The 26,797-nt window shown below is 43.1% G+C and overlaps 1 protein-coding gene across 9 annotated transcripts in view; it reads right to left on the reverse strand.

Annotated features, from left to right (window-relative positions):
* PRUNE2 (prune homolog 2 with BCH domain) overlaps window positions 1–23,208 on the reverse strand; it is a 145,726-nt gene extending 122,518 nt beyond the window's left edge. For all 9 annotated transcript variants that reach the window (XR_014516916.1, XR_014516917.1, XM_083464720.1 and 6 more), the window contains exon 1: window positions 22,909–23,208. Coding sequence is in view for 7 of the 9 variants with exons in the window: in XM_083464720.1 (XP_083320846.1) it covers window positions 22,909–22,944 (36 nt within the window). In the remaining 2 variants the exon portion in view is untranslated. The remainder of the gene's footprint in view (window positions 1–22,908) is intronic.
* Between the last annotated feature and the right edge of the window lie 3,589 nt (window positions 23,209–26,797).

Genomic DNA, 26,797 nt, shown 5'->3' on the forward strand with positions numbered 1-26,797 from the left:
CTTATCTATTTCAAACTCTCCCAGTTTGGATCCGCCCCCCCCCTCCAACTCTGCGAGTGGCAGAAAAAACAACATTCATTTATCTTCTCACATAAAAAGCCACGAGCTAGTCCCAAATTTTGGCACCTTCCCTCCTCAGAAGGAGGATGGGGAATTCCAAACATAGAACTATACTACATCGCCAAGCAAGTGTGCCACATAATCCCATACATCCTGGAAGACGAAGCGAAACAATGGGTGCACATGGAGATAGATAAAGCTGGAAATACCTCCACGACAGCGTACCCATTTCGCCAAAGGAAACCAAGAAAAATCACCACAACACTAAATAGGTTAAAGCATGGAAGTAAAAAGTAGGGAAGTTGGCCCCACCCATATCTCCACTACGGGACGTGGGTGGCGCTGTGGTCTAAACCACAGAGCCTAGGGCTTGCCAATCAGAAGGTTGCCAGTTCAAATCCCCGCGACAGGGTGAGCTCCCGTTGCTCGGTCCCTGCTCCTGCCCACCTAGCAGTTTGAAAGCACGTCAAAGTGCAAGTAGATAAATAGGTACTGCTATGGCGGGAAGGTAAACGGTGTTTCCATGCACTGCTCTGGTTCGCCAGAAGCGGCTTAGTCATGCTGGCCACATGACCTGGAAGCTGTACGCAGGCTCCATCAGCCAGTAAAGTGAGATGAGCACCACAACCCCAGAGTCGTCCGTGACTGGACCTAACAGTCAGGGGTCCCTTTACCTTTACATCTCCACTAATTCCCCTGACCCATCACCCACAATTTCACCAAGCATCCCAAAGCATTGAAATAAAAACCTGGCAAACCAAAGGCCTATATTGTTTAACCAACTTATACAAAAATGGCAAGCCCATAACAATACAGGAAATACAAGATAAACTAGGGGACACTCCAATACCCTGGCTAACCCGCCACCAACTACAAGCCTTCCTAAATAACCCAGCAACAAAAACAGCAGCCAGCAGGCCACTGACTAGATTTGAGAAAATCCTCCTAACAACAGAGGGACACAGCAAAGGGGTGGTCTCTACAATATATAAAATACTACTCCAAGACGCTACAGACCCCCTTACCACCATTAAAAACCAATGGAAGCAGAACACAGGACATGAATTAAACCATACCCAATTCAAATCCATCTCAGTCAAAAGAAGAGAACTCACCCTAAAACTTATATATAGATGGTACCTAACAGCACAAAAGCTAGCAGAGATACACCCAAAAACTTCATCTAAATGCTGGAGAGGCTGCACAGCAATAGGCACATACCTCCCCATGTGGTGGTAATGCCCCAAAGTCCAATCCTTCTGGATTTCAGTGCTGCAGGAAATTTCCAAAATAACAAAACAGGTAATAGAAGCAACTCCTGAGCTCACCCTATTAAATATCTTCAAGGACAACAACACACATGGATACTACAAGAAACTTATAAGTTACTTACTTTCAGCAGCTAGAAATATCATAACTAGACACTGGAAGGACCTATCAGGACTGAACATAGACAACTGGTACCATTTCTAGTAGCCCTACTAGAAAAGTTAACCAACAACCTCAAACTAGCACAGGGACATGCTACGGAGGATGCCTTCACCCCAGTGTGGTTCCCCTTATTACATATGCAACGCAACAGGACAATGATCTATCCCCCTCCAACAGCATACACATCAATATGGCTGACCTGACCCGACAACCTAGCCAGCCTCCCTCATACAAATAAGCCAAAAGTTGGATGGTATGCCAGGAGACTACTGATATAGGTCCATTCTGCCGGACAAGCCATTCCTGATTCTGTGAAAGGCTCTGACCCTTTTGGCATTCCGATTCTTTTACTGTGCTGTCTTTTGCATACAGAGAAATATCACCGCCAATACACCCTTCTCTATCCTTCCTGTAGCATTTGTTTCCAGGTAGCCATATTCTATCACTCCTTTCTATGCCATGCACACTATATCTGCATTTTACTTTAAAACCAAGCATGTCAACTCCCTCCTCTTGGTTCAGAAACTTCAAACATTAGCATATAAACAATATACATCGTGAGCCTCTCCAAATATCTATGGCATGTGCATTTTCACAGCCAATGGCTGCGGTTGATGGGAGCTGTAGTTCAACAACATCTGGAGACACAGAAGTTATCCATCCCTGGACTAGTAGCTGGTCAAGAAAAAGTATAAAATCAAGTAAAGATGGGGTTAAATCTGAACCCACATGCAGTGGGCCAATGAACTTTCATTGGGACTTCTCCAGTGCTGTCTGTACTTTATTAATAATTCCATAGGCCAACATGTAGGATTCAAGAGGTCCACAAATGGGACAATCCCCCCAAATGGGAATGCTAATTCTGGAGGTTTGTTGCTAATTCTTCCACTCTTTCCCACTATTCTCTCCATGCTGTTATGCGGTTGGTACTGATGTGGAAGCCTGTGGCAATGGAACTGCACATTTCCCAAGTTGTTTACAGGGCTCTGCTACAGTTGCCACCAATGCTGGGCATGCGTCCCAAATGTTTCTGAGCAGGTGAAATATGTTTCAGCAAAGCTGAAATATGTCAAAGCTCTTAGGAATCCAACTGCTCCACTTTTCTTTTCGATACTGGAAAAAGGACTGGGGTGCATTTTGTCGAAAGTGTTTGGCATGCTGCAGGATGCTGTCATTTTCTAAAGTGCACCGCAGTCTCCTCCAAGTGCATAATCACAGTGAAAAGCTAAGTGATCTATGCCACCAATGTATTAAAATATATGATAACAAATGCAGTCAGCACTTTCCATACCATATGCTTGTAAATGGTAGTCTACAGGGAACCAATTAAAACTATGGAAAACTTGGAACATAGACATATGGACCAAGACAGAGCAACTTATCTTGTCACTGCACTGCTTGCTCAGTACATTGATACGTGAACTGATAATACTATATTATGGGACAATTAATTGCCAGTTTAATTAAACCTCATTTAAAATCAATCTACAGCTGCAATCTAGAACAATGGTTCTCAGCTCACGGTTCTGTGGGCTGAAGCTGGCATGTGACCAACTAGGTTGCTTCGACTGGCCTAGAGTAGCCTCTTTTAGCTAAAGCACCATGTATCCTTCCTCTCCTGCTACGCTTTGGTTTTCCAGCAGCAAACTTAGAATTGAATAAGATGGGGAATGTTTCTAAGCATTAGACACCCAAAGGAACTTGACACTAGATATTTTGAAAGTTGTTTGTCTGTTCTTTATGTATTTGGACACCATTTAAGAATCAGCAATTCTGAGATCAAGGAACAGGTTTTCATCTATGTTTGTATACAATTGAATGCTATTTTGCATCAGGAGGGTGGCCAAAATCTTTCAACACCACACTGAATTTAACCACTGGCTTCAGAATTTCACTAATTTCTTTGGTTTCTTAGAATTCCTGAGCAATATTGTGTATGAGACTGCTAGGTTAAAATGTAAGGGATTTGTCATTGTCTTGAATAAGGTCAATCAATTAGCTCTCACTCTCACTCTCTTTTACATCTGAATCAGCACCAGTGCTTAAGAGGCAGGAATGGGCTAGATTTGGGCTAATACACTGTAGCTGAATCTTGATAGAATGAGGTGCTGTAGGTGGGTGGTTTTCAAGTCCAGAATTAGGGAGATGTCCTGTCCATGAGGTTGCATCCCTCCCCAAGGAATTGGCATGCAGCAGTCACTGGAAGGATACAGTAAGTGGTAAACAGTATCTCAGCCCACCCACAGTAGGTTTGTCAGCTATGAGGATCCCTGGACCAGGATAGCCACGACTCAGTTACTCACACTCTAATAAACTTTTGCTTAGTTTATTGCAATGCAATAAATTTCAATTCAAATCAATTTCAATCCCTTGAAAATGGTCCAGAAACTTCAGCTGGTACAAAATGTCCAGTTGTTCAGCTGGATAGCACTGAACTGGAAGAACATTTTCTCCTCTGCAGAGAAAGTAGTCTCTACTCAAAGCACTGGGAGAAACACTTTAAATATACAGTAAATTGCTTCCTTGAGAAGGAAAGAAAATATGATCCTTTTAAAACCAGAGCAGTTTTTTTAATTATTCCACAGTAATTTGCGAAGTCCCTAGTGAAGAGATTCCGAAGCACCCATAGCAGGCACTTGGGAAGTGCTGTGCAAGGGGCTTTGCAAGACTGGGCACAGGGCTCTGCACTTGGCACAGAACTTCCCAAATACCTGGCAATCAGCTTGTTGCTATTGTTGTCTACACTGTCTGGCAGCAGCTCACCAGGATTTCAGAGAGGCGTTTCTCCCAGCCCTATCTGGAGAGGCCAGGGATTGAAGCTGCTTGCAAACCAGATGCTCAACCACAGAGGAGCTACAGCACTTCTCAGTCTTAATTTAGTGAATTTCTATAGCGCCCTCCCTGCATTGCAGGGGGTTGGACTAGATAATCCCCAGAGTCCTCTCCTACTCTACACTTCTCAGTCCATAAGAAAGTGGCACTCTCACATGGAGGCATCATCATCATCCATGACATATGGCCATCCGACCTCTACTTAAAAACCTCTAAGGAAGGAGAGTCCACAACTTTTCATAGGAGTCTATTCCACTGTTGAACACCTCTTACTGTCAGAAAGTTCTTCCTGATTTTTAGTTGAAATCTCCTTTCTTGTAACTTGAAGCCATTGGTTTGGGTTAACAAGCTTGTTCCACCTTCCATGGGACAGCCTAATAATAATGATAATAATAATTTACCCCCTCCATTTGACTGGATTTTCCCAGCCACTCTGGGCAGCTTCCAACAAAATATTAAAAATACAATCAAACATTAAAAACTTCCCTAAACAGGGCTGCCTTCAGATGTCTTCTAAAAGTCAGATAGTTGATTGTTTCCTTGACATCTGATGAGAGTGCGTTCCACAGGACAGGCACCACCACCGAGAAGGCCCTCTGCCTGGCTCCCTGCAATTTCACTTCTCACAGTGAGGGAACCGCCAGAAGGCGGTTTTAGATATTTGAAAAGGACGTCTGTAAACTCTGTTGGGGGATGCCCCTCAGCTTCTGAGCTCTGTCCACTCCTGCTCCAGACAAATTATGAGATGTTTTGATTTTAAAATAAGTTTATGCTGCTCCAAGGGACTTCTGACAACTCTGTGGTAGGGTGGCTTGTGCCCCTTGTGTGTCCATGGCACACATTTTGAGGACACTTTTCTATATTCCTGCTATCTCCTTTCCATTCCCTCCAGAAGCAGGTGCTGGACCTTTCTCACTAGATAAAGTAAAAGGTAAAGGAGCCCTGGATGGTTAAGTCCAGTCAAAGGTGACTATGGAGTGCAGCACTCATCTCGTTTTTCAGGCCAAGGGAGCTGACATTTGTCCACAGACAGCTTTCCAGATCATGTGGCCAGCAGTATTAAACCACTTCTGGTGCATGGAGGATTGTGACGCCATTTACCTTCCCACTGCAGTGATACCTATTTATCTATTTGCACGGGTGCGCTTTCAAACTGCTAGGTTGGCAGGAGCTGGGACAGAGCAACTGTCCATCTGCTCACCCCATCATGCAAATTTGAACTGCCAATGTTCCGATCAGCAAGCCAAAGAGGCTTAGTGATTTAGACCACAGCGCCACCCATGTCACTAGCCAAGGTCAACTGAAGTTCCTTCTGCTTCTAGGAAACTAGAAACCATAGTGGGGAATGCTAGCAGTGACTAAGTAACTAATGCATTCATTTAACCTACCTACTACACTCTGGTGGAAAGTAGTCAAGTGCTCTTAAGATGCGTTACAAACTTGCTCTCTGGGTTTTTGTGTGATGTGCAAAATGGAAACTGCTTCAGTATATCTGAAGAAGCATCTCCATCCACATTGTCCAGCCCAGACACTGAGGTCCTCCTCCAGTTGCCTTCTGGCAGTTCCCTCACTGTGAGAAGTGAAGTTACAGGGAACCAGGCAGGGAGCCTTCTCAGCAGTGGCACCCTCCCTGTGGAACACCCTCCCATCAGATGGCAAGCAAATAAACTACTAAATAAATTTTAGAAGACATCTGAAAGCAGCCCTGTTTCTAATGTTTGACATTTAACTGTGTTTTTATATGCTGCTCTAGATAAGCTGCCTAGAGTGGCTGGGGAAACCCAGCCAGATGGGCAGAATATTATTGATAATAATAATAGGTTTATTATTATTTAAACAATCAAGCTGTAGATAGATAGATAGATAGATAGATAGATAGATAGATAGACAGACAGACAGATAGATAGATAGATAGATGATAGATGGATGGAAGGATGGATGGAAGGAGGGTAATTCAATAGGTGATGTTTTACCAAATCTCTAACTCTCCATGACATCTTCAATCACTAGCATCTCAAGGTGGGGCTAGGAAACAACCCTGACTGAAATCCTGGAGAGCCACAGTCAGTCAGCATAGACTATGCTGAGCGAGAGGGACCAATGCTCTGACTCCTTATAACACAGTTTCCTGTGTTCCTAAGTATTATTCTAGTCCAGAGGTTTTCAGCCTTCTTGAGCCCTTCTTGGCTTCTTTGACCAACTACATCCTTTCTGGGGTGGGAAAATGCCCTCGAGCCTCAGAAGCCCAGTTATGTCAACCCTTGCCTGCAGAGCTGGCAGCCCCTCATCCCTTTTCCTTGTGGAGTGTTCCCTCAGGCTCCTCTCCCCTTGTGAGCCAACCTCCCCACTCCACATTGAGGAGCCTCCAGCCTTAGCAGCCGAATGGAAACTGGCCAAAGGTGAATGTGAGGCCAGCACCTTACTCACCTTGGGAGGCTGCAGTGGAGACAGCAGGCACTGCTGGGCCTGCAGGGTGGAAAGGCTCCCTTTTGGCACCGGGCACTCAGCTCCCACACAGGCACTGCACACAGCAGGCACAAGAAAGGCCAGTGTGGCGCCTGCCTGCCCGGACTCCCACTAGGCCAGTGATGGCCAAACGTGGCCCTCCAACTGTTTTGGGACTACAATTCCCATCATCCCTGACCACTGGTCCTGTTAGCTAGGGATGATGGGAGTTGTAGTCCCAAAACAGCTGGAGGGCCAAGTTTGGCCATCGCTGCAATAGGTCCATCCATTCCCACAGCAAGGGCTGGTTTACTGGCTGGCTGGCTGGGCTCCCTCACCCACTTGCTTGCTTACTCCGAGGCTGCCTCAGCTCCTGACAACCAGCACCCCCTGGCCAGTCCCAGAGGCACCATTCATTCGCCTGCAGAGCCTGTAGCCAGGCCCGCTGCAACAAAGAGCTGTGCAAGCCTTTGGGAGGCAGAGACACGAGAGAGGGCATCAGAGGGGGGGAAGGAAAGAAAGAGGGACAGAGTCCAGTGTTGCCCACGACACCCCTGGCCATCATTCAAGGCACCCCAGGGTGCAACAGCACAGTGTTTGAAAACCATTGTTCTAGTCCAGGGGTAGGCAACCTAAGGCCCGTGGGCCAGATGCAGCCCAGTCGCCTTCTAAATCCGGCCCGCAGACGCTCCAGGAATCAGTGTGTTTTTACATGAGTAGTATGTATGCTTTTATTTAAAATGCATCTCTGGGTTATTTGTGGGGCATAGGAATTCATTCATTCCCCCCCCCCAAAAAAAAATATAGTCCGGCTCACCACATAGTCTGAGGGACAGTGGACCGACCCACGGCTGAAAAAGGTTGCTGACCCCTGTTCTTGTCTATTAACTGAAGTTGTCCAGTGGCCTTTTACAGTTGAAGCAATATTGACGGGGGAAGCGAAGGTACTTTATACAGAATTTCCAGGAAAATTTAACTTCCAAAAAGGCCTTCTTACATTTAACAAGCCAAGCTAAATGAGGAAATGTTTGTGATGTCCATTATCCAAATAGAAGCAGCAAAAGTAGTACCTCTCATATGTTGGGTGGAAGATATATACATACTAATTCCAGTAAATGCAGTGTCTTCTAAACAACAGAATTGATCTAGACATAAAAGACTGGATAACTCTAATGCTGTTAAGAAAAACTTTCAGATGTGCACAACACTAATGAGCTATACCACTTAAAATGCCAGGAGAATATTATGAGCAAACATGGCCACTAAGAGTCAGAATGAATGAAAATTAATTATTTTGTGAGAAAAGGTCCTCTTTTCTCCCTTTAGGCCAAAAACCTACCAAACACGGTCGGTGGGTGTGGGAGGGTAAGAATGACCTCTAATGCAACTTTAACTGAAACTTACACCTCAGCTCTCCACCATCTTGTTGGGAAATAACTGAGAAATACCAGATAATCCTGAAGTCCCATCTGCTGGGGAAACTGTAAAAGAAAAATGACTGGCTGCTTGAATTAAAAAACAAGAGGCTTGACTTTAGCCAAAATAACCCCCAGCAGAATTTTTAAAACAGCAGGTCCTACAGCAGGAACAAAATAGGTAAGGGATTCTTGGTTACAAAATACAGAGGTTAGGCTCAGCCATGTGGTCTGAGTTTGAGATATCTGAGCCTCAGATATCTGTTCAGTTACATGGTTCAAAGAGAGAGAGGGGGGGAGACAGGAAACAACACTTCCTCCCCAAAGGTGAGAGAGTGTTGAACCTTTGAACCTTCTCTAGAAATTTACAGCTCTGTGGTCCTTAACAATCATTCATTGTTAGGGTTGACTGCAAAATCTCCCACAAATCTGAAAGTCTTCCAGATGTTTTTGGACTATAACTCCTCCCGTTCTGGATCATCATTCCTGCCCATTGTCCATGGGGCCGATGGGTTAAAGCACACAATGGGAGGTTTTCCACCCCTGCATTTAAGCAAGAGATAGCCAATGTGTTTTCTCTCCAGCAACTGCAAATCTAGCATCTCAGTGTTTTCCATTTACGTAGTTCTCATAGCTAATAGCTGTTGAGAAGACATCATGCAAAACAACATCAAACCTTACTTTACGTGAAATACATTCGACAAACACACAAGACGTTACGTCTTGTGTGTTTGTTGAACAAGAAGACATCCTGGGCATAAAGCACTTAGAAATGCCCCATGAATGTCACAAAACAAGCGTGACAATGTGATGTCTTTCAAAAGCACTCTGCCAGTCAGCCAGCTTATGAGATATTTGAGACTATCATGTCGAAATTGTTTGTTCTGAAAGTAAGGGTCTTTTCTGTTTCAAGATAAATGATCCTTCAGTTGCAAGTGTAAAGTAAAGGTGACATCCAGTCACTTGTAACATTAATTACAGATGTGTATTCATTGTGAACCTCAAGGGCACCTCTCTAAGATGGTACTTCCTGTAAAAAGTGGCAGTCAGGTGACCTTAAATGCGTTATCAAGTGCCTCTGATTCACTTGCTAATGACATCCTCATTAATCTCAAAGTTTGGAAATTCACATAAGAATTTGTCAGAAAACAATTGCCTGGGACAACCCTAGTCCCTCTGTTGCAGAGTATTTTTTCCTAGTGTACTCTTAATATTCCAGAGTACAGCCTGGGAATATCAACACAAGCAGCCTACTATGTAAACTGACACAAAAAACGGCATTACTGCTTAGGGTGTACACTTTTCCATTGTTCATTTGGTAATAGTTTCAATCATTCCAGGGGAAATAATGGTAAAGAACTACATGTTCACATAGAAAAAAAGTGACCCAAGAGGAGACAAGACAGAAGTTTACAATATTATGAATGACACAGAGGAAGGAGACAGAAAGATTTGTCTGACAATAGTAGAACAAAGTAGCTACTAGCTTATCAGTAGATTCAAGAGAGACAAAAATAAGTACTATATATTGTCACTAACTAATCATTTCCTTCTGGAATTCGCTCCCCCAAAATATGATGCTGGACCACAGATTAGGAAGCTTTAAAGTGGGATTAGACTCCTTTCCAGAGCTTGGGAGGAGCCTCATTTAGCTTCACAAATACCAAAAGTCATCACTGAACAAAAATAAAGAGTACAGGTTAGTTTTGCTGATCTTTTCACCTTGTTAGAAATAGCTGAGTAGAGTCAGCCAATACATAGTTCTCAACATGGAAGCAAAACAGAGAGGAAAATAACACATTTAATTTCCACTGAACTTCTAACCAAAAGAGTAAAAAGAATCGCTGGATTCAGAAAATCTAAGCAATTACCAGCCAGTTGCTAATCTCCCCTTCTTGGGCAAGGCACCCCTGAGGAAACTGGTTTTCTAGATCCATTTCAGTTAGGGTTTAGGCCCTGTTTTGGCGCAGAAACTGCTTTGGTTGCCCTGTATGATGACATCTGTCGGGAGAGAGACAGGGAAATGTTTCCCTGTTAATTCTCCCTGACCTCTTGGCTGCTTTCAGGAGTGGATGTCCAAGTTAGGGGTGGGTGGCACCACTTTGCAGTGCTTCCAGTTCTACCTGGATGGACCTTTCCAGAGGGTGATGCTTGGGGGATGTTCTTTGGCCCCATGAAGCCTTGGGTGCGGGTTTTATCCCTTATGCTGTCTAACATCTACATGAAACTGCTGAGTGGGGTTATCTGGAGGTTTGGAGCATGTTGTCAGCAATATGCTAATGATACACAGCTCAACTTCTCCTTTACATCTGCAGGCATGGCAGTGGATATGCTGAACCACTGTCTTGCCCCAGGAATGGACTAGATAAGAGCCAACGAACTGAAGCTCAATCCAGATAAGACTGAGGCACTATTAGTGGGTGGTTCCCTAGACCAGATGGCAGGGAGGTTGCCTGCTCTTGATGGGGTTACACTTCCTCTGAAGAAATGGGTATGTAGCTTGGGGTTACTCCTGGATCCTCAGTGGCCTGGAGTGCCTTCCATCAGCTTCGGTTGGTGGCCCATCTATGCCCCTATCTGGACAGGGATAGCCTATCTACAGTTGTCTATGCTCTGGTAACCTCAAGGTTAGATTTGTGCAATGTGTTATATGTAGTGATGTCTCTAAAGATGGTTTGGAAATTTCAGCTGGTGCAGAATTTGGCAGCTGGGATGCTCACTAAGCAAGAAAGTTTGAGCATGTTACACTGATCCTGACCCAACTGCACTGGCTGCCATTTAGCTTCTGGGCCCAATTCAAAGTGCTGGTTTTGACCTATAAAGCCTTAAACAGCAATACCTCAAGGACCACCTCTCTCCATATAAACCTACCCAGACCCTGAGATCATCCTCTGAGGCCCTTCTCCATGTGCCTCCTCTATGAGAAGCCTGGAGGGTGGAAACCTGAGAATGGGCCTTTTCTGCAGTGGCTCCCCATTTGTGGAATGCTGCTCCCAGGGTGGTTTGGGGGGGTGTCTTCATCATACACTTTAAGCGCCAGCAGAAAATGTTCCCTTTCAGCCAGGCCTTTGGCTGATTAACATCCAATTCCTTTTAAAATGTGTCCTGGGAGGGGATTTTATTCATTTGTTTTTGTTTTATTATGTATGTTGCGTTTTTTATAATGTAATTTTATGTTGTGAACCACCCTGAGTGTGTTATACAAATTTAATAAATCATAACGATAAATCATAAGAATAAGAATGTTGCCTATGAATTTGGCGTTCAATTTGACCCAACAGTTTTGACACAGGACGGAGGACACAAAACTATCTGCCGCTTCTCTTTTGAGCAATCACGTGGGAGGGGGAGGGCAATAAACTAATAAATAATAATAATAATAATAATAATAATAATAATAATAATAATAATAATAATAAACTACTGGATCTTCTAGAAGTTAAATAAGACCTAACTATTACAGGTCAAGTGGAAACCCTTACAGCAGTAGGAGCATATTCATTGGTAAGTTGCCATTGTAGAAATGATCTACTGCTGTTAAATGCCAGAACATTTAGATACTCTTACATTCTTAATCCCAACTTTACTTGTTTACAGTTAGGGAAACCCTGTGGGTTCCTGAAAGGCAGGAGAGGTCAATCCTACTCTTTCCAAACCTCTAACTGTACTGCAGAGCATAACCTATATTAAATAAATAGACAGCAAATATGAGGATAGAAGTTTCTCCACTATCTTACTAATAGTTCATGTATCCAGGCTCTTACCGGCTTTGCAGATTTATCCTGTTGGCAAAGCCAACACAATAAGAATGCACAACCCTGGCCAGAACAGCTCACTGGAGCCATTAAGGCCCTTAGGTCAATAAACTGCATTTTAAAGAGAGCCAGAAGCTCTTAAGGTGGAATCAATCAATAATGCACATTGTGAAATCTTGATGCAGGACGTTTTCAGTGCTATTTTTTAAAGTAATGGTCCAAACTGTAAAAAAATAAAATATAAAAAAACCACCTGAAGTTAATTTCCTGCACTTAACTACTGTACTAAGGGCTGCCTCATGCATTGCATTATGGTTTATTTTCCCTTACAGAGTAGGAAATCTGAAATTGCCATCTGGTACGTATTTGTTGGAAAGCTGCATCCAGTTCTAGATCTCTTGTGAGAGTATGTTTAACATATTTGTAATCCTTATCTGAGCAGGCAAACCTGAAAAGTGTTCAGGACGCTAAACAACTGACTATCAGAGATGAAAGTACTGAATACCCTCCTAGTGTCCCGATTATCTAAGGACAGCCCTGGAATTAGGAAAGCCACCCCGGCTTCTGATTTGATATTGGAATGTCCCTATTCCCCCCTCCAATGCTGCCCCCACCAGCTCAGGGAGGAGGAAGACCCAGCACTTTTCCCAAACAGGGGTGGGGGCAAGGGAGCGTCCCGTTCTCTCTCCATGGCTGCTGCCAGCCTCCTCCCTTGGGCAGCTTGTAGTGGCTGCTGGAGATCAAGTGAAGAGGTGGTCCAGCCTCATGTGATATACTGGCTCTGAGGGGCCGGCAGAGAGCAGGAGCCCCCTGAGTGGGAAGAAAAGGGGGGCGGAGAGCATGGACTCTTGATTTTTAAAAGAAAAACAATGTTTTGTGCATCCACATCTAGTCTTGTCCCTTTCTGTAATTTATTTATTGGTGTGTGCTTTTCTGTTTGTAAATCTACCAAAGAATAAGATTAAATAAAATCGGAATTAAGGGGTTTTCTCAGGACAGCGGAGGGCGTGTGTGCTGTGTCCCATCGGTGTGGCGGTGGCGGCACTTGCCCCTCTTCTGATAGGAAATGATGTAGGGGGGAAGGGGGGGTTGAGGAGAGTCAGTTGCAGGGAAATGAGAAATGTCTGTATTTTCATCTGAGGAATGTTGAAGGACATAGTACTGCAGAGGGGAAGAGGGGATGTGTTTGGAAGGAGAGGGGGTACTGGGAGGGGGAGGGGGGACTAAGGGACTCTACTGTTCTATTGTATAATGTGAAAACCCCAATGAACTATAGATTTAAAAATATACATTGTAAATTTATCTTTTGTCACGGGGCAATACTCAAAACTGCACATGTGAAACAGTTTACATCTTTAAAATACAATGTATGTCACATTCTTTAGATCTGCCCTTGAAAACATGTTGCCCTCAAGATGCTTTGGCATTTTCTAACCCCCATCACCCCTTGGCCTTGCTGAATGGGCTCAGTGGCAGTTGAAAGCCAACAGGAGCTTGAGGGCCCCAGGATGGAGAAGGCTGCCTTAGATTTCTTGTCCACCGTGAGGTTGTTTTGTTTTGAACTAAAGTTAATAGCAGAATGAGCTTTAAAATCAAGATCAGGCATACCTGGCTTCTTTTCAGCCACATTACTACCTGTTTTCATCCATTACAATTCACCTGGGCATGTGTTTTGGTTTATGACTAGTCCTGCACAAAGTGCATTCAGGCAGATTCTGTACTTCGGTTTCCCTTTTTAGTTCATTCTAGGTAATTATTAACTAAACTGCATCAAATCCACTGCCAACATCTTCTGAGCAAACCTACTCAGTTTGTAAAAGGTCTAATTCCTTTCCAAGGGCCTTGCACAAGACACATCCCCATTGAATTATGCCCTCAATATTGATATTGTATGGCTGATGGTTTTGTTTTACTGTTGCCTATCCTGACTTGAAGAAGCAGGGCAGGTAGGTTATAAATATTGGTTTAGATCTGGAGAAGCATAAGTAGTGTGAGGCTCAGCCAATGGAGTTTTCCCACCACCTCCTTCCACAGCAGACCCTCTCCTGAAAATTCACTCTTGAAGGTCAAGGACCCACTGGAATGGTGTGCAGGAGGCTGCAGGTTCTGCAACAGGAGTAGGGAATGGATAGCATTGAGAAGCAGGGGTCATGTTGCCCAAACAGAAGTGCCCTTCCATTGCACCAAGCACCACAGGATCTAATCCAAAGATCTTTCCAATGAATATTTACATTCAATATCATGGTTGTTTTCAACAAAAATGTTTGACATGAAAGGAGAAGCCATAGTCAATTAGTTTCTGCTTGTACTTTATATTAGAAGCCTAAAAGCCACAGGCAGAAAGACATCTAGAATGCCACTCAGGCATGGATAAACTCTCTTTTCTCCTATTTTACTATTTTTGCTGACAATTGCTGGTTCTAATGACAACTTCATAACAGTGTAGAAAGTAACAGTAGCTGACTATGAATACTGCACTCAATCTAGATCTAGAACTTGCCTTGATAGGCACAGACTGCATTTAATCTTTCTGCGTGTAAACTGAATTTATAATTAGAGACAAAAAGGTGAAAGATTTCTGACTTGGCATAGGATCACATGATTCAAAATTCAAATATGAATATTTGGCAAAAGACAAGGTGGTGAGTTTGTAACATAAAGAGATTTAGAGTCTTTCAGAGGCCACATCTCTTACAGCTATTTGCAAGAAGTACTGTCCAAACAGAAAAGATCTATCAGTTAAAAGCCTGCCTCACTCACCCTGAATATCTTTCTCTTGTGGACTGGCACTCCTTCCCAACTAAAATACAGCAGAATGAGGACGAGTGGTTCTCATGACAGTTTGAAAAGGCGCAGGTGCCTCACCCTGAAGAGCTGGATCATTCCCTTCTCATATGATGTTGCAGAGTTTCAAGTCAGGTGGGGGACAGGATCTGTTGTGCAATGTAATAACATTCAGCCACTGGATGCTTTGATTACAAAAAGTTGTATCAGCATTATTTTATCCAGGATGGGAACATAAAGCAATGTTGAGCCATGATTTATAGCTTTTTATCAACCCAGTGCATTAGCAGTTGTTTCCAGCTTCTCTTTTCTCCCCCAGCCCAACCCACTCATTATCTGACTGAGTAGATTATAGGGGGAGGGAAAGGAAAACCACAACCTTCCTGTCCCTGAAAGAAAACATTTAAGGCTGCAATCCAATAGCAGTGGACGGGGTGGGGGTGAAGGACACTTTTCAGTCTCAAAGCCTTTTGGACGATCTCCAGAGGACACCTTGCCAGCAATGGGTGGAGCCAGAGGCAAAAGCAGGCCAAGCACTGACTGTAAATTCTGCCTTGGTGAAAAGAGACTAGTTTCTATACACAGGCACTCAGCCCTCTCTGCCCTCCATCCAGAGAAGCAAGAATCATTCTCAGAGGCAAAATATTTGGTACTACTACTCTGCATGGTGAGACCACCAGAAATCATAAGACTATTACCTGAAGTTCAGTCATCCTGCAATGGAAATTTCCGGACTGGCTGGAACAAGAAAACATACTTGCAAAGAAACAAGCCAAATTTAGGGAAGGCCATTTTACCGTTGACCAATGCTTAGTACTCCAACATCTAATTGAAAAATACTCCTTTTGTAGCACAGTCTCCCTTTATACTGTCTTTATTTTAAAGCAGCCTTTGACTCCATATCCAGAGCCAAACTTTGGGGGGAAACTCGACAGGCATTTGCTATATTTAATACGCATGCTACATGAAGAGATTGTGCTCAAAGTGCAATGCAACCCCCAGGGGCATCTTTCCAACGCTATTGGACTGAGAAAGGTGTGAAACAAGGGTGCATACTGGCTCCATTTTTATTTAATTTTTGTACTAATGATATGGTATCCTATCTCCATAAAATAATTATCACCCCCAAAATTGGCAGGGAGGCATAACCCAGTCCTGCTGTATGCAGATGATGCAGCAATTTCAAGAACAGCCATAGGGCTTAGAAAAGCTATGAAAGCATTGGCAACAGAAAAGCCCATGAGGATTATGTTGCTGAGAATACAAAGAGAAATGCAACTGCCATACTTAAATATCTTAGGACCAAGAGGGACATCATATACCCACAGCTCTTAAACTGTTTGAAGCCAAGTCCATCACACAGCTTTTATATGGTGCCCAGCTAGGCCCCTTCACTAATCTCATATCACTGAAGAAGAAGAAGAAGAGTTTGGATTTGATATCCCGCCTTTCACTCCCTTTTAAGGAGTCTCAAAGCGGCTAACATTCTCCTTTCCCTTTCTCCCCCACAACAAACACTCTGTGAGGTGAGTGGGGCTGAGAGACTTCAAAGAAGTGTGACTAGCCCAAGGTCACCCAGCAGCTGCAGGTGGAGGAGCGGAGACGCAAACCCGGTTCCCCAGATTACGAGACTACCGCTCTTAACCACTACACCACACTGGCTCACTGGAACTACTGCAATCTAAGTTCCTAAAATCAGCTTTTCAAGTGCCAAAATATGTCTCAGATATGTCTTGAGACAGGTTTTGTAAGGCTAGGGTATGGATGGTCACACTAAATTTCTGGCTTAGACTATCCTTTTACCCAGATGGCCTCTCCCCACCCCAGTGATAAAGAACGACTTTCAAACAACATGGAAAAGAGCAGTGGTAGACAAAATGTTAACTCTGGACCTTACCCCACAGCTTTTACTCAGCATGGGCTATGAACAGGCCAAAGAAGCCATTAAACAGCCTGTGGTTGATACAGAAAGTTAGTCACATCTCGCCAGGTCACCAAATTTCATCACCAGTGAAACCAGTAGGTACCCCACCACCGCAATGACATCTTGAACTAATCTTGAAATACCAAAACAATGAAGAGTTTTCACTCTGGCTCACTGCCAGGATCTCCCTTCAGTTTCAGGGAGGAGTGGTAGATTAAATTGATGGACTATGACGAAATGACAAAACCTACCAGAGCAATATGAATCTGGGAAGTGGATAGCTATGAATCAGCAATTAAAATGAAAAATTTAGTTCTGAGCAATGGTCTATGTCAAAGGTGGGGAACCTTTAGTTTCCCAGATGTTGAACTCAGTCCCAGCAAGCATGGCCGATGACCCAGGATGATGGGAGTTGTAGTTCAGCAATATCTGGAGGGCCACAAATTGGTCTATGTGTTGGTGGGTGTTAGCAAGAAGAAGAATCTGCCTGACTTTCTTTTCTGACTCTCTGCATACATTAAACAAAGCCCTGTCTTTGTGCCCAGCTGAAGCAGAGCAAAGCCCAGCAAGCAATTCTGGGTTTAGATTGAACTCTTTCTCGGTGTGTGAATAAAACAGCCCAAGATGATCATTGGAAGCAGTTTTTATCCTTCTCTCAGTTACAGGACAGGGAAGCTCAGGTTTCCCAACTCCCTGCTGTTAATGTCCTATTAGGAAACATATTACAGCTTTTTACATAATGAATTACCTGTCAGTCATGGCTACCATGCCAAGTGTAATTAAAATGAAATCAGGTCAACAATTGCACATGCCAACTGTGTATATTTAGAAGGCACTCTCCCTGGGCTTTTAGCAGAAGTTGTCATAGAGATTTAAGGTCCAAAATCCAATTATTTTCATATTTTCTTTTTTAAGCACCAATTCCCCCATCTTTCATGCCATTGTCTTAATACGGAATAATATCTCCCTCCTTTGGCAACCTTTACAGAACTTTAGTTTATGGTTGCCATCAATTTTGATTTTAATTAAATTTTATAATGTTTTTAGAATGCTGCACTATTTTAGTGTTGTTAGCCGCCCTGAGCCCAGCTTCGGCTGGAGAGGGCGGGATATAAATAAATTATTTATTATTATTATTATTATTATTATTATTATTATTATTATTATTATATCTAACCTTTCACAATAAGAAGGAGGAAGTCAAAGTAAGTGTTAAACAGAACATCTTGATTTATTATCAGACCTTGAACCCACTAGCTACTCTGGAGACTGGATTCACAGAGCAAACTAAACCTCTCTGTTTACTCATTATTATTACTTTATTATTTATACCCGCCCAACTGGCTGGGTCTCCCTAGCCACTCAAGCAGGAATATTCTGCTCCTTCCTTCACATAGGCCTAAGCAGAAACAATTAGTGTGGGGGGGGGAGGGGATCTCCTTAATCCAAAGATGCTTACCAACCATAACTCAGTAAAAAGCAAGGGCATATTAAATTGCTATATTTTTAGACATTCACTAATAAATCATTGCGCAATAAAAGCGGCTGTTGAAATGGAAGACACAGTGACCTCATAATGTTGGTTAGCTGCCTAATTAAAATCTGCTCATCGTTACAAGAGCAGGAAACTGGTTTTGGAAATTGTATTAAACTGAATTAATTCAGTAACAATTTGTAATAATTTGGAAAATCAATAAAAATAATTGTCAAAAAAAATGCTCATCAATCACAGTACAAATATTATACACACACTTTCCCTTGAAAGCATCAACACTGCAGGTGGCAGCAATGTTTAAACACAGCTGTTATTTTTAAGATCAATTCTGCACAGTTTTCACATGGCATATTTTCAGTCTGGTATTTCTTGGAAAAATAAAAGGTCAAATTTAAAACACTATTTCTACAAACATACTTTAGGTGCCCCTTTCCAGAAAACAGAACTTCATAAATATTTATTCTTGGCAACAGTGGTTTCCAGTTACTCTGAGTTTTCAATATGCTTATCAAGGCAGTGCTGATAATTTATAATTAACCGTGACTTTTAATACAGAGGGTGTCTATAATTGTTCAGTTGTTTACTTAACCCAACTCCTCATTTGTTACATTGAACAATGATTTAAGGAGTCTTCATAGAATTTGAGAGTTGGGAGGAACCCAAGGGTCATCTAGTCCAGCCCCCTGCAATGCAGGGATCTCAGCTAAAGCACCCAGGACAGATGGCCACCCAACCTCTCCTCCAAGGAAGGAGATTCCATCACCTCTCATGACAATCTCCTCCAGTGTCAAATAGCTCTTACTGTCAGAAAGTTCTTCCATTAATTTGAGTCCTTCTCACCAGAGCAGAGAACACGTTTGCTCCACCTTCCATGTGACAGTCCTATCAAGTATAACCTGATTCAACAAAATTGCTTATGTGCGCAACCACAGCCACTAGGATGCTCTTTGCGCAGGGACAGAAAGAGGACACTGTCCCAACAAAGGAAGAAGGGCAAGGTAAAGTTGATGGACTATGCAGAAATGGCAAAACTTACAGGAAGATTAAGAAATCAAGAAGATTGCTCCACAAAGTATGGTGAAGGTATGTGGATCATCTAAAATTATTGTAAACAATTAAATACATTACCAGGATTAATTTAAAATCAAGCAGTTAAAATGTGACTTTGGAAGGAATACAGAGAGAAATAGACAAAAGGAGTTACAGGGGAAATGCAGTTTTAAAAATGTTTTTATAAGAAACCAAGGAAGGGGAGGAGGGAAGTCAAATTAACTATGTATTCAATTGTAATTGATGATTATTATAGTTAAATTTAAAATTTTAAAAAGAAATTATTTTAAAAACCACACAATTGTCTCAGTTTCCATTTGAACTAAATAACACCACATTTTTAAATAAAGTTGAATAATACGTGTGAAGAGCATTCCAAAGTTAGGGTACTCTCTCCTCTGTAACTACAGAATGTATCTGTTAAAGTAGGTACGGTACTTGGAGAGGTGCTTCTATAGGTCAGGTAGGCTGGTACTGGAAGATGTGTTCCCTCAGTTATCTAGGTCCCAATCCATTTAAGACTTTAGCATTAAGCACTAGCACTTTAAAATGGACTCAGATATTTGAACAATGAAGCTTTATATTTGAGCTTAAAATTGTATCTTCTCTCTCTTCCACCCCCAAATACTAACACAAACACACAAACTTTCCACCAACTATCTCTTCTAGTTGAAATACAAGGTGGAAATGCAATCAATCATATTCAGATTACAATATCTAGGCCTTAAAATCAGCAAGGCCTTAAAATGAGTTTGCTTGTTGCTGGGCCCCTGTCACAGCGCACGACAGATGCGCTCAGTGAAATCCAGGCTGTGGGTCTCATAGAAGCCTTCAACACACCAGGCTGTCCCTGGAATCCACTAAAGTCAACTCTCTTTTCTCATCATCATCTTCTTTTAGTCCAATTACCAATGGTTGTTTGTTATATTAGTACTGTTGATTTTAATTTTTAAAGCGGCCTGAGTTCTATTTCAGGGGAAAGGTGAGAGAAATAAATAATATTCTCTTAACAGAAGGGACTGAAGTGTGTCGTTCTTTAAATCTGATTTAGGATATTGCTTTTTAAATGTTCCTGATTTTTCATGTAGTTGATTCAAGGATGGGGAAGTCCCCCCCTCCCCTAAGCCCCGACCACTGGCCACGCTGCCTGGGGCTGATGGGAGTTGAAGCCCAGTAACATGCAGGGGACCACTAGTTTCCAATCCTTGTTCTAAAATAATTAGTAGCTAATCAGAAGTTTAAAAGAAAAAGACACTGAGGTTGCAAATGTGTCTTGCTTTTTTACCAGAAGAGAATGTCTGTCTGCACAGCCTGCCCTGTTGTATGAACTGGTCCATTAACTATGAAAGCTCAACCCCAAACCAATAATAAATCAGTATGCATTTAAGCTTTCACAGCACTTTTCGATTTCCTGCTCACAAACTAATACAGCAGTTTTTCTAAAATTTATCCTTGAATGCAATTTACCTAGTTTATAATCCACTATGATTGTGCTTTAATTCACTGTTGCAGAGAACTTTCAGGAGCTCGTCTAAAATGTATCATTAGCTTCAGTTTTAACATTTCAATGCTTGGAAATATTCACATTCCTTTTGCTTTGTATATGTCTGATCTACTGAGGGCAGTGTCCTTTTTCTAGGAAAAAAGGTGTCAGTAGTCATCATGAAGTACCGCTCTCGGCTGACTGGCTGCGGCTGCTGCAGGCTGGGCTCAGTGAGGGCAAGAGCCCACCAAGTGCCCAGAGCTAGGCTCACTCTTCTGCCTCTGCGCCATCCGCAAGGCCTTCGAGGAAGCCAGAGTCCTCTTGGTGCTGCCCGGCCCGGCCACCACCGCTGTGCTGCCACACGATGAGGATAAGGAGGAAGCGCTGCCACCAGAACTGGCATTACTGGCATCCCTCATATCTGAGGGGTATGAGTGCAGGGGGGGTGCAGCCATTTCATGAAGGATAGCTCAGTCAGTAGAGCATGAGACTCTTAATCTCAGGGTTGTGGGTTTGAGCCCCATGTTGTGCAAGAGATTCCTGCACTGCAGGGGTTGGACTAGATGACCCTTGTGGTCTCTTCCAACTCTACAATCCTATGCTTCTAAAAATCCCTTTTTAAGTCTCTTTCTACCAACGTAACTAACTGAAAGATCCAGTGTCATATGCCCTCTTCTATCTTTGGTCCAAGGCTGGCATGGGCAGACCTGATGTTAGCCAGAACCAAGAAAATCTGGCCACTGGCTTCTCTCAAAGATAGCAGCCTAAGATCTTAGAAGCAGAACTTTAAGAACAGGCCTCAAGACTTTCATGGCTCATTCCCTGCCATGTGACCATGACATCATGCTTAATGTAGGCTTCAGTCTGTTGTTCTGTTCAGGCTTTTGAGATAAGTGGATCATAAATTATGTATTTCCCCCTGTGCTTTGTCATCAGAGATTTTTAAGTATCATGTTCCTTTGTGTTAAAACATTGCTTGGGGGGGGGGGGAGGTTTACCAGAACTAGCATATTAACAAAGGCAAAAAAATTATTGCTGTTTGTGTACAATGAAAGAAGAACCTGATAGGAAGTATTAAACAGGGACTTTAAAAAATCATTGTATACAACTTCGGCAACCAAAAAGAGGTGTCAAAACAAGGAAGTTTGTAGCAAAAGACAAATTTATGGTTATTTTCCACCAACAGTAAGAAAGGAAGGTTAGATATGGAGAATTGTACCCACAGGGCTGGACTTTGAATATACAGAAAAGGCAAACTGAACGTAGTCAACATCATCTCTTTTTTTTAAGTGAATATCATTTATGTGTATTTGACTGTGTGGAATGGTGAAAGGGCACTTCTATTATGCAGAGTTAAATCAGGATTTAAATGCTGGATCTTCAGAAAAGCAGTTTTAAACCATTGTTAAAAGGTATCACCTCCTTCAGACTGAGTTGAAATAGCTAAAATAATAAGAATGTACATATTATCTGCTAGACTTCCATTGCAGTTAGAAATACTACACAAACCATCTTAGAGGTAAAGAGATGTCCACACGGCTATACTGGGCCAAACTTTCATTTCGTTCCAATCAACAAACAATTCTGAGTTAAAAACATTCACAGCAGCCAAAATATTGCACCAGAAGCTTCATCCACGCATAGAAATATACATTTATCATTTTTTGTATTATTCCAAATTTGTCAAACATCTTCCTTAACATCTATTCTCTGTGACCTGAACTGTCAAAACAAAAAATTCTTGAGTTCCACACTATTTATTATGGGGTAGAATATTATAGGTTCAATCCTGTACACATTTACCATGGGAGTCAGCCCCACTGAACACAGTGGGATTTAATTTCTGAGTAGTTGTGCACAGGATTGTACTGGGTGAACTCTGGGTGAAAGGTCTGTGGTTTTCGAAAGTGACAGGCCCCGAAACTTGCCGCCTGCCCTGCACAGGATGCTTTACAAACAAATACACAGCAACTTCTCGGGGTGGGCTGGGGGCTTCACTGCGACCTCCTGTTTGATCACCTAAGAAGCATTGGACTCCTTAGAACAAAAGCATTCAAAGGCCTTTCTGTATTCAAGATGCTGATTCACACCAGGTCGTTTGGATGCCTTCCAAAAGTTTTGGTTTCTTTAAAGCAACAATATGACATGCAGGGAGACGAGCTCGCAGAGTAAATCAAACAAACAAACCAACAAAAACTTCTTTGCAGCTGCACTCTCCGCCCTGCAGAACTTACCAGCTTGCTTTTGGTGCGCTGCAGAAATTCTTCCATCTTGTTTGCTGGCCTGCAGCTTTTGCGCAGCCAGGGCAAAGTCCCCGGCCAGAGCCGGGCTGCTTCGGGGTAGGGCGGGTCCTGCCTGCTGCTGCTGCTGCAGCTGCCTCCGCTGCCTCTTCGGCTCCGGCTCCCGGCAGAGCAGCCCGCTGCCGGCTCTCCCTCTGGAGGCGAAGCGGGACTCGGCGCCCGGGGAAGAGTTCGCGCGATTTCACAGGCCGGCCGAGCTCCTCCGCCAATCGGCGAGGCGCTCAGGCGGCCTGACGTCACGCAGGCAATTGCTGCACCATGGACAGCGCCCAAAAGTGAGGAGGACGAAGTGGGAATGCAGAGATCTGCAGCGAATGGGGAGAGAAGGAGCCGAGCTCTCGCTGTCGCGTCCAGAGTTGCTGCGCAGGCAGGAGAAGCAGGAGGGCTGGGATGGGTCGCTGGAGGCTTCTGTTCTGGGGGAAAGGTGGCGATTTAAGAATGAGGATGCCGCATAACTTTTGGGGTTCTTTTAATGTATTATTTCTTAGTCACCTGTTGCTTCCTCGTCAGGGAGTAGAAACTCGAGTTTGCCAAATATTTTCCTTGCAATCCAAAGTTTACCATGTTTGCTCATAAGTAAACCCTTTGGGTTTCAATGGAACTACTCTGTAAGTACTGCATGCTGAAGATTGCAGCGTTCAAATGATGAACTATCTGTTTCAATTTGATGGGTTGTTGGTTTTCATTACAACGTCCTGACCAAACAGTAAAACATTAGGGACACTTCTCACTTTACTTTTTTTTCCTATACAGAACCCACTTCTGTGTAGAAGACTGTGCAAGTCTTCCTTGTACATTGTTGTTTGTGTAGGCCTTGCACATGTCTGTGAACACTTCTGAATGTTCATGCCAAAAGTGCACATGCCAAAGGATGTTCACATGAGCGGTATACAAATTCCTACATGGAAATAAGTTTTTCATTTAGCAAAGTGGCACTTTCTCTTTATAGCCAATTACATATTCCTGTTTTACTAACTGGGCAAGTCAAGTATATGGTTATAAATAGCTCAAGATGCTGCCAAAAGCCTAACTTTTGCATTGCCAAGTAAAGAAAGACGGCAGGAAACACTGTTTCTCCATATTTTGAATTTTCTTTGGAATATCAATATGCATCTGTCATGGACTTGGTCCAGAATGTTCATTGTGATTCTGTAATTCCATTTATCAGACATATAAAGAACGGCACTATTTCTATTATACTAACTTTGGTTGGTGTAGAAAAGCCCCAGCCAATGATCAGTTGTAGTCCATGGTCCTGGTAGCCCAATAATATTATGCAATGTGCCACAATGTGCAATGCACACACTGACCAGGTCCCTTCACCACCAAGGCTTCATCACCTATATCCCACCAATGAAAATTGTGGCTATTTCACTATTTTTACAGAAGCCTGACTTGCCCCAACTCTCTTTGGCATATTCTTCTCCCTGTTGCTCCCATATGCCTTCAGTTCAACTGAAGATGAGCACTTCAACCTGACACGTCTCCATTCCAAGAAGAAAATGTGTCGGGTCCTTATCTGCTATATGTTGTTTGCAGATGACGCAGCCTTGATCGTGCACTCTGAGGAAGCTCTACAGAGACTCATCAAATGTTTTGCCCAAGCATGCAAGGAGTTCAGCCTTACCATCAGCCTGACAAAGATCAACACCTGGGTCAGGACGTTGCCAGCACTCTATGCATCAACAATGGTGACCACATGCTTAAGGTGGTGGATGATTTTGTCCATTATAACTTAATGCTATTCTAGCCTGCATCAACAGAAGTATAGTGGTCAGATCAAGGGAAGCAATAGTACCGTACCACTCTATTCTGCTTTAGTCAGACCACGCCTGGAATACTGTGTCCAATTCCACAATTGGCACCACAGTTTAGGAAGGATGTTGACAAGCTGGAGCATGTACACAGCAGGGCAACCAAGATTATCAAGGGTCTGGAAACCATGCCTCATGGGGAATAATTGAAGGAGCTGGGTATGTTTAGCCTAGAGAAAAGGAGACTAATAGGAGATATGCTAGCCATTGTCAAGTATCTCAAGGGCTGTCACATGGAGCAAACTTGTTTTCTGCTGCTCTGGAGAGTAGGACTCAAACTAATGGATCCAAGTTACAAGAAGTGAACACCAGGAAGACCTTTCTGACAGTAAGAGCTGTTCAACAGTGGAATGGTCTGCTTTGGGAGGTTGTGGATTCTCCTTCCCTGGAGGATTTAAGCAGAGGTTGGATGACCATCTGTTATAGATGCTTTAGTTTAGATTCCTGCATTGCAGGGGGGTGGACTAGATGCCCCTTGGGTCCCTTCCAGCTCTACAGTTCTATGATTCTGTGATTCTGTGACCTTATGCATTCAAGGCAGATTCTCTACCAGTGAGCTACAGCCTTTCATGGATGCAACTGCCTGGCTGCTGCTCTATTCAAGAAGCATTTGTGAACACTCTCTGAATCTGGTGATTTGTGCCTTGCCCTCACAAACCAACAGGAAAGAAAATGTTTGTGTACTGTGGATAATTTCAGTATAAATAAATATCATGCAAATGAATAAACATGTGGTTTTGTGTAAATAAGTAGCATATAATCGTGTATACGCTTGATGTGTTTTCAAGGTCTTGGGAATTTTTTCCTCACTTGCATTATTTTACAGTTCATTGAAGATATTACAGCAGCACTCCAGAGCATTTGTTTCCTTATTAGCAAACCTTTTCAGGAGGATCTACAATGTTCCCACATGGATTGGCCGCTCTTGATATTCTGCAGATCATGTTGTTGAGCTGCCTATCAGGGACAACTTGTTCTACCGGGCGATATGCTTCTGCTCTGAAGAACAGAAAAACATGAAGTGCAACATAGCTGCTGCCCCCTCCCCCAAAAGTCCATGTTTAAGTATTTGTCAGTGTTTTTTTTACTATCCTTCCATTATCACAGATTTCAGAACCTCTTTGGAAAGAGCAGGCAGTTCTTAAACTTACGGTGCTAAAGTTGAAATAAATGAACTTAGCTTTTTATAATTGACATACAAATATGCATAGCTTAATTATTTATTACATCCATGGCATTTATAAGTTTATTTATCTATTTATTTATTACATTTCTACCCCACCTTTCCTCCAATGAGCTCAAGGTGGTGTACATAGTTGTCCTCCTCCCCATTTTTATCCTCACAACAACCCTGTGAGGTAGGTTAGGCTGAGAGACTGTGAGTGGCCCAGCGTCACCCAATGAGCTTAATGGCTGGGTGAGGATTTGAATGCTGCTCTTCCCCGGTTCCTGCTCCACCCCCTCAGTCTGTCCCTCGCCCAGGCTCCATCCACCTGTCTTTTTACTTATGACCAGTCCAGGAGGTGGCACTGTTTCCTCCTCAGCAGGGAAGCGGACGAGACAAAACTAGAATTAGTTGACTTGCCATTGGCTTTGGTTCCACCTCCTGTTGGTCTTTGCCTCCCCAGTCCTAATGGGCACCAGCCACCGCTGAACATCTTGGTTTAGAAGCTCACAAACAGCCTCCCTCAACCTGGTGCCTGTCATCTGGTGCCTTCCAGATGCTGTTGGACTCCAATACCCATTAGCCCTAACCAGCATGGCCAATGATCAGGGAGGATGGGAGGTGGAGTCCAACAACATCTGTAAGGCAACAGGTTGCAGAAGGCTGTGCTAAACAGTAGCATTGTGTTTGGCTGGAGACAGGCGTTTTTCAGAGATTAAAAAGCAGTAGTATTTTAGAAACATAGCTTCGGGTGGTCATGATTCATTTCTTTTGTCATGCATTCATTTCTAGTCAAAATAGTATTGTAGGTTTCAAAGCATTGCAAAAATCTGCAACCAGAAAT

Source organism: Podarcis liolepis (assembly GCF_965112155.1).
Source record: "Podarcis liolepis genome assembly, chromosome: 11".
Lineage (NCBI taxonomy): Eukaryota > Metazoa > Chordata > Lepidosauria > Squamata > Lacertidae > Podarcis > Podarcis liolepis.